The sequence below is a fragment of the Labeo rohita genome, chromosome 19, assembly GCF_022985175.1.
Source record: "Labeo rohita strain BAU-BD-2019 chromosome 19, IGBB_LRoh.1.0, whole genome shotgun sequence".
Taxonomy (NCBI): Eukaryota; Metazoa; Chordata; class Actinopteri; order Cypriniformes; family Cyprinidae; genus Labeo; species Labeo rohita.
In genome coordinates this window covers 4,873,299-4,885,889 of record NC_066887.1, presented here as the reverse complement: position 1 = coordinate 4,885,889, position 12,591 = coordinate 4,873,299, and the positions used below count along the sequence as shown (strand labels likewise).

Below are 12,591 nucleotides of genomic sequence, written 5' to 3'. Positions count from 1 at the left end.
CCAAACCCGTAAAAGCTTAATTCGTCTTCGGAACACAATTTAAGATATTTTGGATGAAAACCGGGGGATTTTGACTGTCCCATGGACTGCCAGGTAAATACCACTGTCATGGCCCAGAAAAGTATTAAAGACGTCGTCAAAATAGTCCATCTGCCATCAGTGGTTCAATCTGAATTTTATGAAGCGACGAAAATACTTTTTGTATGCAAAGAAAAAAAAATGTCTTTATTCAACAATTCGTCTTTTGGACAGTATCCCCTGTACGCAAACAGCGTACGCTGTTCTCTGTCAGCCGTGTCACGCGTATCTGGGTGACGCAGCTGACACAGAACAGCGTACGCAGTTTGCGTCCAATGGATATTCTCCAAAATGGTGTTACGGTGATGCAGATGAGATGAATTGTTGAATAAAGTCATTATTTTTATTTTCTTTGCGTACAAAAAGTATTCTTGTCGCTTTATAAAATTCAGATTGAACCACTCATGGCAGATGGACTATTTTAACCATGCCTTTCATACTTTTTTGGGCCTTGACAGTTAGTGATGGGAAGTTCGGATCATTTTACCGACTCGGACCTTCGAGTCTCGTTCAGCAAAATGAATGAATCTTTTTTCAAGTCATTTCGTTCATTTTAGCAAAATATAATAAAAATGTTACTTGTTACTTCCCTAACACATCTACTGCTACACAAACGTTGATCACACTACAAACAAGACAAAACTATAATGCTATAAGAAACAGAAATTCATTAATTCATTGTTTACCTGGGTCTTTAGTCTATGATTAGCTCACCTCACCTCGTGAGTCTTATCTGACAAGTTTTTGGGTTCGAGTCGTTCGTTCATCACGTGACAGCCCCATAAGATGAACGAACGACTCGAAACAGGTGAACTAATTCCAGTACAGAACCTAATAGGATGTTGCGCATGTGCGACTGAACGAATCACTCCCTGAGACGACTCGTTCCAGAACAACCCATCACTACTGGCAGTCAATGGGACAGTCAAAATCTTCCCGGTTTTCATCCAAAATATCTTAAATTGTGTTCCGAAGACAAATGAAGCTTTTACGGGTTTGGAACGACATGGGGGTAAGTGATTTAATTTTCATTTTGGGGTGGAGTAACCCTTTCATCTGTCAAAGCTTGATCTTCTGTTGCAGTATCAGACTTTCCTCTAGTGACATATGCTGAATTTCTCCTTTCTAGGATTTCTATAATTGACCTTGAGATTATATTCATTTGAGTGCAACGCCCACATCTCAAAATGCAATCAGAGGGGCAGTTTTCTTTTTTTTCAATAATCAGTTACACTTGGTTGTAAGTCAGAATACAGAAGAAAACATTTAAGGCTGCTTCAACAGAGAAAATGAGAAACACATCTCTCACACTTCCCAAAAGAATAACATGGTTTATGGATTATAGTGTTTTTGATAAGGAAAGTGTGAGAAAACAGCTCCTCTATAGTTGTGTCTTTCTGCTGCAGTGCTCAGGTTGTATCTGCAGACAGAGAACGATCTGTGACCGAAGTAAAGAATAACAACACAAAGCATTGGAGTATCAGCATGTTTGTTCTGGATATCAACATGCAATACATGTTCTTTTTTACAAAATATTCTTAGAAATGCAATACCCTTCACATTTCCTTCTGTCGACAAAAAGCAGTATGACAAATTTTTGTTTTTTTCTATCAAAACATTGAAATATAAAACAGCGGGCAGAGGATCATCAGGTGATTATCAGCACCAGCTCTTCAGAAGTGAGCAGTTACTCTGTCAATCTCCAGAAGATCATCCAAGATCTGAAACAAAAGGAAAAGCATATAACTCATGAACACAAAGGAAGATTTAATGTGTCATTTTAGTGCTGACATTTCTGCTGCCTACAAATGCCGCGAGAGCCATTGTGAATACAAGCTTTCTATGACATAGAAACTCAGGTGATTTTGACACCCAAATTTTTGGGTTTGGGGAGTTGGGTAAATATTGTTAACTAAAAATAGAACTACATAAAACATATGGTCTGATGGACTGTCCCATATTAGCATATTTCAGCCCTCAGCCAGCTGTACGCGGTCGGCGTACAGCTAAATATGATTACGTAAAACATCAATCAAAATTTTGGTTGAAATTTTAAGTCAAGGGACAACAAGAAAAGCGATGCAAGTCTTCATCACTGCTTTCCTACTGATAAGAAGAGGAGAAATGAATGGGAAGATGCCTGTGGATGAATAAAACTTCCAATAAAACAGTGGATTTTTTAAATTACGTAAGTCTTTCATGGGTTTTCTACTACATATTTCAGTAATAGACATCATTTATGTTATATTAAGACATGCAAGTCTTAATACCTGGGGTTCCCCTTAAGTTGCCGGCACTGCTTATCAAAAATTGATTATTCAATAAACTCCCAGCACTTTAGATGTCCTGCACTGTTAGAGTAATCACTGTGAGACTTACAATGTCTGCGGTTGTGCCGATCTTCTTGGCCAGTTCGCTTCGCTCCATGGTGCTGAGGTACAGGTATTTATTCAGCAGCTCTCCATCCAGAATGTTCTTCACCGCATTCTGCAGCGTCCGCCGATCACAGTGCAGCATCCTGCAGCAAAACACAGCAGCAAATGCTGAGAGCAGGTATTATGAGGGTAAATTTAAGACTTTTTGAGACCTTTTTAAGACCAACTAAGCAAAATTTAAGGGAAAAAAAAAAAATAGAAGGGAAAACAATACAGTAATATATTCTCTACGTATAGTTCAAGTTTTACTTTCACTTTCAAATTTGCAGTAATTCAGCGTCTAGCAATTGTTTGGTTTTTGTTCCCATTTTCCCTCTTTTCCTCGCTTTCCTTTAGTAAAAGCGTCATGCACATTTTACTTTCACTTTCAAATCAGCAGCAATTCGGCATCAAGCAGTTGTTTGTTTTTAGTTCGTTAGAGTTTTCCCTCTTTTATTCACTTCCTTCCATTTTAAGTAGCTTGTAAAATCATTGTGCGCATTTTACTTTCATTTTTAAATTAGCAGCATTAACGTAACGTAACAAACTTTTATTAACAAAACAAATAATAATACACCATGTTATATGCCTAATATAAAATAATAACTTAGACAAAGTTTAAATAGGTATACAAAATATACACACACACACACACACATATATATATATATATATATATATATATCTCTCTCTCACAAGCTTAAATTAGATTTTATACAACAGTTTAGCAAATAAGAAGTTGATGTTGTGTTATATTTTAAACACTATATTATATATTTTTTTGCAAAGAACATATAATCTTTGAAGCCATAGCAGAATTGTTGCATGTCGCCGACCAACACAGCAGTGTTTTAGTTTCTGAATACGCGTTTTGAACGAATCGTGTGAATCAATGATTCAAAGGCCCATTCATAAAGAGAGCCATTTACTTTGTTCCTGAATGAATCAGCCGTTTGAACAAATCATATCGAATCAAATGAGTTAATGACTCAAAGACATTTACTGCCACCTGCTGGCAGATTTAGTTTCTTATTTAGTATCATGTCATTAAAAAATAAATATAATAATAAATAAATATATATAATATATAATATAAATATAATAAAAATAATAATAATAAAAACATTAAAGGGATAGTTCACCCAAAAAAAAAATTCTGTCATCATTTACTCACTTTAATGTTGTTTCAAACCTTTCTTTTGCGGAACATAAAAGAAAGTATTCTGAAGGCTGTTGGTAACAAAGCTGTTTTAGTTACCAATGACTTTTATAGTATGAACAAAAAATACTGAGATTTCTCAAATTATCTTCTTTCATGTTCCATAGCTTATGTCGTTGCAGCCTAAATGTTTATGTGTAATCAATTTTATGTTAAATTAAATAAAATATTTCTTCTAAAGCTACAATTTGTGATGTCTACTTTCTCATTTAACACAATCTCATTTAACTGGGTATTTTCACAGTCAAATTTATTGTGTGATTAATTAGATTAAAAATGTTATTCGACTGACATGCCTAAAAGTGACAAGCTGGAACGTAGTACGGTTTCTTTAGTTTACGTCAGCAGTGCTAATGAGGCGAGTCAGTACCTGAAAGCCTTTGGGTTGAGTCCCGCATGATGCGGCAGCATAGTGGTGAGAGCGTTCTGCAACATCAGCAATCTTCGATACGTCTTCTCCTGCATTGGCAGAAGCAGGCCGACGCCACCATCCAGCGTAGCTGCACAGACAAAGACAATCAAGCTAGCTTTCTCTAAATAATACTGGTCAATGATCATGTTTCACAAACGCCCATTAATCACTAGGTGTTCAAAAGAGTAGCAGGTGCGGACACCCACCGAACCATGTGATGTGTTTGTTGTCCCAGGTGAGCGACTTTTTGCTAGCGAGATCCAAAGTCCCGCGGCACGGCATCCTCCAGAAGGCGTTTACATGAGCGCCCACGTTAAAATCCGCTCTCCGCAGCAAACGCATGCCTCCGAAACTCTCTTTGGCTGAGGGACATATGTTTGATATCAGACACTGGGAAAGAGCAAAGTCTCACAGTATTACAGAAAGACTCAAATAAGTGACACACCTTCTGGCAGGTACATGTAGACCAACAGGTTCTTGTCTCTGTCTGAAACTGAGAGAGGGATTTAGAGGTCAAACGAGTCATGTTTGCAAGAATCACTGAGTTTAAAGCATAAAACTAATGATGAGACAGAATGAAAGAATAAGACATTTACCCAGGAAGCCAAGCTGGTTGTTGTCCACCATAAACTCTATGCTGTAAACCTCAAGAGGCTTTGCATCCTAGGAAGAAATAAAGATAATAATAAAAAAAGATAAATACACATTTTGTGTAGCATGTATGCATTTCAACCAATCATAATTGACTATTGTGAAATGACAATCATTTCAGGAGAGTGCAAATTGACAGCAACACAAAACTAGATAAAAAAGTTTGTTAAGACAAACTTTAAGTTGGCTTGAGAAAGCTGGACCAGAAAGTTTTAAAAGTTTTAGAAGTTTTAGGTTTGATGGTTTTCAGTCTGAAAGAGATTGAAGTTTAAGGTAGTTTTAAAGTTTAAATCTTGAATGTTTGAAGGCAATACAGTCTGTCAGATAAATAGCATGTTTCTATTTCATGTTTCAAGTTGCTGGTATTTTTGCTAACATGTTTCTACACTGACCAAAATTATAAACGCAACACTTTTGTTTTTGCCCCAATTTTTCATGAGCTGAGCTTAAAGATCTAAGACTTTTTCTATGTACACAAAAGGCCTATTTCTCTCAAATATTGTTCACAAATCTGTCTAAATCTGTGTTAGTGAGCACTTCTCCTTTGCCGAGATAATCCATCCACCTCACAGGTGTGGCATATCAAGATGCTGATTAGACAGCATGATTATTGCACAGGTGTGCCTTAGGCTGGACACAATAAAAGGACACTCTAAAATGTGCAGTTTTACTGTATTGGGGGGGTCGGGGGGGTCTGAAAACCAGTCAGTATCTGTTGTGACCACCATTTGCCTCATGCGGCGCAACACATCTCATACCATAACCCCACCGCCACCATGGGTCACTCGATCTACAATGTTGACATGAGCAAACCGCTCACCCACACGACGCCATACACGCCGTGTCTGCCATCTGCCTCATACAGTGAAACCCGGGATTCATCCGTGAAGAGAACACCTCTCCAAAGTGCCAGACGCCATCAAATGTGAGCACTCAAGACGGTTACGACGACGAACTGCAGTCAGGTCGAGACCCTGATGAGGACGACGAGCATGCAGATGAGCTTCCCTGAGATGGTTTCTGACAGTTTGTGCAGAAATTCTTTGGTTATGCAAACTGATTGTTGCAGCAGCTGTCCGGGTGGCTGGTCTCAGACGATCTTGGAAGTGAAGATGCTGGATGTGGAGGTCCTGGGCTGGTGTGGTTACACGTGGTCTGCAGTTGTAATGCTTTTGGAGACGGCTTATGGTAGAGAAATGAACATTCAATTCATGGGCAACAGCTCTGGTGGACATTCCTGCAGTCAGGAATCCCTCAAAACTTGCGACATCTGTGGCATTGTGCTGTGTGATAAAACTGCACATTTTAGAGTGTCCTTTTAAGGCACACCTGTGCAACAATCATGCTGTCTAATCAGCATCTTGATATGCCACACCTGTGAGGTGGATGGATTATCTCGGCAAAGGAGAAGTGCTCACTAACACAGATTTAGACAGATTTGTGAACAATATTTGAGAGAAATAGGCCTTTTGTGTACATAGAAAAAGTCTTAGTTCAGTTCATGAAAAATGGGGGTAAAAACAAAAGTGTTGCATTTATAATTTTGGTCAGTATAATATGATTAGCATGATGCAAACATGTTTTTAACATGATTAGCATGTTGCTTGCATGTTTCTATCATGATGAGCATGTTGGTAACATGTTACGGCATGTTGTTCTGTCATGATTAACATGTTTCTAGCATGATTAGCATGTTGCTAACATGTTTTTTCTAACATGATTAACATGTTACTAGCATATTGTCAGCATATTTACCACATTGTTAGCATGTTTTAACGTGATTAGCAAACTGCTGGCATGTTTTTAACATGACTACCATGTTGCTAGCATGTTTCTAACATGATTAACAAGTTGCTATCCTGTTGCTAGCATGATTAGCAAGCTGCTAGCGTGTTACTAGCATGTTGCCAGCATATTTACTGTTGTTAACATGTTTTAGCCTGATTAGCATGTTGCTAGCATGTTTATAGCATGGTTAATAAGTTGCTAGCATGTTGCCAGCATGATTAGCAAGTTGCTAGCATGTTTCTAGCATGATTAACAAAATGTTAACATGTTGTTACCATGTTATTAGCAAGTTACTAGCATGTTTCTAGCATGATTAGCATGTTGTTTGCTTGATTAACAAGTTACTAGCATGTTAACATGACTCTAGCATTATTAAAGAAAACTATATAATTTAAATCAGCTGAATCATAATTGATAGGACTGAGTGTTTTTTGAGTGACTAATCATGACCAATACCCTGCTGACGAGTGAGAGTGTTTTGCTCTCTTCCTGGTAGCGCAGCAGAGAGATGCTCTTCATCACATCTGCGGCGAGGATGAAGTTCTTGATGCTGTACATCTGATGAATGTAGAGCTGCGTGTCGATGAAGGCCATGCCGGTCAGATCATTATCCTTCAGACTCCATAAGAAGATCTGCGCAAACACACACACACACAGTCACACAGAATGAACAGATGTGTCATGGTGTTTTATGTGATGCAGTGCATGTAAACGTGTGTTGTACCTTCTGCCCGATGGCAGACACCAGGTATCCGCTGCAGTGGCAGAGAGCTGTAACGGGCCCCTTCTGCTCCTTCTCATACAGCACTTTAAACTTGTTCTTGGTGAGGGGCTGACCGGGCTCTGGGACAACCTCAATCACATCCAGAATCAGGATCTGTCGCAGAGAAAATAAACCCAGATCAGACGTTTGATGAACAGAAGCAGCAGTAGACATAAAAGAGATCAAAGGCAGGGCTGCACCATTTAGGGGGAAAATCAAATTGTGATTTTTCTGATAAAATGCGAAAAATGCATAATTTGGCCATATTTGTATTTATATTTAATGAAGTAATATTATTATATTAAATAATAACAGATTATACTATTATAAATAATAATAATTGTTATTATTATTAAAAATAATTATAATTATAATTTCTAAAATTATCAGGAAATCAAAATACAAAAAAAAGGAATTTTTGCAATTATTTATGTATTACTTGTGCAATATTTCATTGAAAAATAAAATAAAAAAATAATTATAACAAATAATAATTATTATTATTATTACACAAATTATAATAATAATTAAATTTACTAAATCAAATATTAAACAAAAAAGGACTTTTTGCAATTATTTGTTAAAATAAAACAAATAAATGTTAAAACAAATAATTATATTAAAAAGTAATAATTATTATTATTATTTAAAATAATCATAATTATAATTTATATTACTGAAGCAAAATAGGAATTTTTGCAATTAAGTATTACTGCAATATTTCATTTGAAAAATAAATGTTAAAACAAATTATATTGAATATGATTAATTATTATTATTAAAAATAATCATAATTTTAATTTATATTACTAAATCAAAATATTAAATCAAATAATTACAAAAAGTCCTATTTTGTTTCATATTTTAAGTATTACTTTACAATACTTCATTGAATAATATTAAATAATAATTATTACTGTTAAAATAATCAATTTATGTTACTAAATAAAAATAGGAATTTTTGCAATCAAGTATTACTTCTGAAATATTTCATTGAAAAAATAAATGTTAAAGCATATTATATTAAATATTAATCATTATTATTATTCTTCTTATTATTATTATTATTATTAAAAATAATCATAATTTTAATTTATATTACTAAATCAAAATATTAAATCAAATAATTGCAAAAATTCCTATTTTGTTTCGTATTTTAAGTATTACTTATACAATATTTCACTGAAAAATATTCTCATATATTTAAGAAAAGGTTTGTGGTGCCTGTTTGCAGGGTTGTACAATTTGGCCAATTTTATAACTATATTTCAAAAAAAGTAATTTTATTACAAATTATTATTATTTATTATTATTAAAAAAATAAAAACATTAAAGAAAATAAGAAATATGACTTCTGCAATATTTCCCTAAAATTCAAAAACATTATAAAAAAACAATATATACAGACATAAAATACAAACCAGCCTTTGCAATTTAATAATTGCCTTAAGCCTTATTGCAAATTCAGCCCTAACCAAAAGCAGTCATACATGGTGCAATTTTAAATGTCGCTGGATCTTGCAAACGTTTTTTTTTTCCATTTTGAGATCTCATGACCAGCCATGTTATTCTTTTCAAACTGATCATGGCATCAAATGTGCTTATAAACTGTATTTCTACAACGGCACTGCATTTGTAACTGAGTGCTATTGAGTGATAATCAAAAAGCTTATTTATGGAAGTATATTAATGCACTTCCACAGTTCGTGCACCGGTCACGAGTGTTTACAGATGCGTGTAGGTAAAGACTCACTCTTCCTCTACAGGTGACCTCCTCTCCCTGCATGAGACACGTCCCCACAGCCACATATCCCTTCAGTCCCGACACAGTCTCCTGACTCTTCAGAGCCACCGTTTTCATACACGTCACATGCTCCCACTCCTCCAGATCAATGCTGATGAAGACAGTCCAACAGCATTTATTATTCATTATGTGTCATCATTTACTCATGTTCATGTCAGCTCAAAACCCATAAGGCTCTGCAGTGAATTATGCGCTTCTCACCGTGTGTTAGGGATGGCCTCCCAGCTGACCGGAGAGATGAGCTGAATAGAGAACTTCTCCTGCTGAGGGTGTATGTAGCGCTCATCTGAGAGAACAACAATTAAACTGTTAAGTCCCTATCAAATTACTTTACCCATGTACACATGCAAGCAAACAGTGTCGCACCTCTTTCGATGGTCTCGTACTCCTTCTCCTCTCCAGTCATTCTGGGGATGCGAGTGCACTGCTCTTTAACACTGCTGCACACCGCATACACCTGAAACACACACCATTTTTGGGTAATTCTCTTTGGGTCATGTAAGGGTTTAAAAATGGTCAAGAAGAGCTAAATTATGACTACACTTAGTGAAATCATCTCTTGACCTCAGCATGAGCCTTACCTTGGATTCCACGTGATATGACACATAATGGACTGTACATCTGAGTGGGATCTTGCGGACAGGCCAGGGAGCGTCGTATGAGAGATATGTGGGTAACACACTGATCCTCAGCTCGCCCTAAAGCAACAAACACACTTCAGTTACACATTTAACCTGTCAAGATCCTCTGATATCCTCTTACACTAAAGCGTGAATAGAACTTTTGTCATTTCACATACAGTACACTAAATGCTGGTGTAGATTTTAGCACTTGTCTGCACCTGTTTGTTGAAGTACAGGAATCCTTTGGGGCAGTTGATATTGTGAAAGGGAGAGAAGGACTCGATAGCACCGTCTATTGTCATGGGGTGAAGACGCATCGCCCCACGAGACGTCACCAGCATCCAGTGAGGAGACGGCCCGCAGATAAACACCTGAAAAACAGGCAGCGCCAACATTTATGTAGTGCTTCTCTTACAAAATCAAAGAGAAAAAAATTGGTACCGATGTTTTAAGATAAAATAAAAAATAAAAATAAAATACATTTAAAATAAGGCTGAAACAAAAATAAAAAAAAAAATCAACAGAAGATTAAAAAAAAATGAGTGAATTAAAAAAATGACAACACCACAAATGAAAGAACTAATACTTTAACATATTAAATTGAAAATAAATAAATTAATTAATAAATAAAAGTTAATGCAGAATATTTATAAAATACTATAATAGTAAATAAATAATACTAAAATAGCCCTGATTGGCAGACATTACATGATTGACAAATTTGGTTTACTAAGAAGAAATATGCAAGTATACAATAAAAAATATATATTCAATAAAATAAAATAAAATAAAAACTAAACCTGAAAAAAACAAAAAAAAAAAAAAGAATTTTTTTTAATGTAATTTATTAATATATATTCAATGAAATGAAATAAATGAAATAAAGGCTGAAACAAAAAAAAAATAAACAGAAAATTAAAAAAAAAAAAAAAAAGAATAAATTAAAAATGACAACACCATAATAGTACATAAATAATACTAAAATAACCCTGTTTGGCAGACATTACATGACTGACAAAACTGGTTTATTATAATAAAATACACTAATAAGTATATAATAAAAAAAAATTAAATTAAATATAAATATTATATAAAAATGTAAACTAAAATTAAAAATGCTTCCTTGACAACTAACTGAAATACAATAAGTTGAAGTAGCAAAATGACAAAAACTAAGAATGAAACAAAAATAAATTTAACCTAAATAAAATGTAAAATTAATTAATGAATTAGGTAATTATGGTTTTTAAAAGGAAAACAGAATTAAATGAAAAATAAAAAACTAATTAAAATACGACTAAAAACTATAATATTATATAAATAATACTAAAATAACCCTGCTTGGCAGACATTACATGACTGACAAAATTGGTTTATTAAGAAAAAATATGCACGTATACAATAAAAAAATATACATATATTGAATGAAATAAAATAAAATAAATAAACAGAAAATAAAAAATAATTAATGAATGAATTAAAAATGACAACGCCACATATGGAAGCACTAATACTTTAACATATTAAATTGAAAATTGGAAAAAATAAAAATAAAAGCTAAATGGAAAATATTTATAAAATACTATAATAGTATATAAATAATACTAAAATAACCCTGTTTGGCAGACATTACATGACTGACAAAATTGGGTTATTATAATAAATATACAAGTATACAATAAAATATATATATTTGATGAAATAAAATATAAATATTATATAAAAATGTAAACCTAAATTAAACTGCTTCCTTGACAACTGAAATAAAATAAGTTAAAGTAGCAAAATTACAAAACTAAGAATGAAACAAAAATAAATTTAACCTAAATAAAAATTTACAAAAAAAAAAAAATAAATAAATAATAATAATAATGATAATAATAATAATAATAATAATGACAAAACTAAAATTAAAATCTATCTATCTATAGTGTGTGTGTGTGTTTGTATGTTCACAATTATTATGGTCATATTTTTTCCAAGCATATTTTACCAGTCAATCTGGTAAAATCTTAATTAATCTTAATAACTGCTATTAATTTTGTATTTAATCATTTGTAAGTGATATATAATTGTTAACAAGGGCTGGAAATAAAAAATGCCTTATACTCAGGTGTGCATAATTATTAAGCATTAATATTATTACCCCTGAGTATCCCGAGATGTCCTGGAAGTATCTGAATCTGGCCACTCGACCCTTGACCCCCAGCGTCTCCTCTCCCTGACCCTCAGGCTTCTTGTCCTTCCTCATTTTGGTCTTCTTCTCTCTGAAGTTAATATTATGAGGCATCTGACAGGAAGAAAACAGGATGAGGTATTACTCATCATCATTCAAACATTAGAGTAAACATCCTGTGCAGAGTATTCAGTGTCTGTACCTTCTTGAAGCGCACTTTCAGGTTGCTCTGAGCTTGCTGCTGGTCGTACGGAAAGGCCTCATAGATGAGAAGCTCTTGATCAACGTGTGCCTGTTGACAAAGACAGTCAAATAAAAAACTCTGAACTTCAATTCATGCAGAAGAGCAGGGAGGTCCCAGTGATGAACTCACCAGCAGGTAAGGACGACTGTGGTTGTAGCCTAAAGACACGAGAGCAACTTCTTTGACCAGTGGGATTTCTCCCTGCCTCGTCACTTCCTCCTTTTTGAGCTCCCCTTGAGTAGCCGACTGGCTAGCAGAGCTGTCAACCAAAACACGCTGACCAACAGGGAAATTTTTCACCAGGAAAACCAGGCGCCAGTCAGGAAGCTGGTAGATCTGATTAAGAAATGATGAAAAACATTTTTAATGAACAACAATAGGAACAACAACATCAGATTATGTTTTAAATATGCTATATG

General features: G+C 34.5%; 1 protein-coding gene across 1 annotated transcript in view; it reads right to left on the bottom strand.

Annotated features, from left to right (window-relative positions):
• Positions 1-1,551: 1,551 nt before the first annotated feature.
• The window catches only part of cpsf1 (cleavage and polyadenylation specific factor 1), a 31,680-nt gene continuing 20,640 nt past the window's right edge, over positions 1,552-12,591 (bottom strand). The window contains exons 23-38 of the mRNA XM_051136287.1: positions 12,302-12,508; positions 12,131-12,220; positions 11,899-12,042; positions 9,971-10,123; positions 9,711-9,827; positions 9,496-9,586; positions 9,331-9,415; positions 9,079-9,220; positions 7,287-7,439; positions 7,019-7,195; positions 4,720-4,786; positions 4,569-4,616; positions 4,330-4,485; positions 4,082-4,211; positions 2,458-2,596; positions 1,552-1,799 (exon numbers count right to left, since the gene is read on the bottom strand). Of these exons, the coding sequence (XP_050992244.1) occupies positions 1,752-1,799; positions 2,458-2,596; positions 4,082-4,211; positions 4,330-4,485; positions 4,569-4,616; positions 4,720-4,786; positions 7,019-7,195; positions 7,287-7,439; positions 9,079-9,220; positions 9,331-9,415; positions 9,496-9,586; positions 9,711-9,827; positions 9,971-10,123; positions 11,899-12,042; positions 12,131-12,220; positions 12,302-12,508 (1,947 nt within the window). The 3' untranslated portion in view covers positions 1,552-1,751. The remainder of the gene's footprint in view (positions 1,800-2,457; positions 2,597-4,081; positions 4,212-4,329; positions 4,486-4,568; positions 4,617-4,719; positions 4,787-7,018; positions 7,196-7,286; positions 7,440-9,078; positions 9,221-9,330; positions 9,416-9,495; positions 9,587-9,710; positions 9,828-9,970; positions 10,124-11,898; positions 12,043-12,130; positions 12,221-12,301; positions 12,509-12,591) is intronic.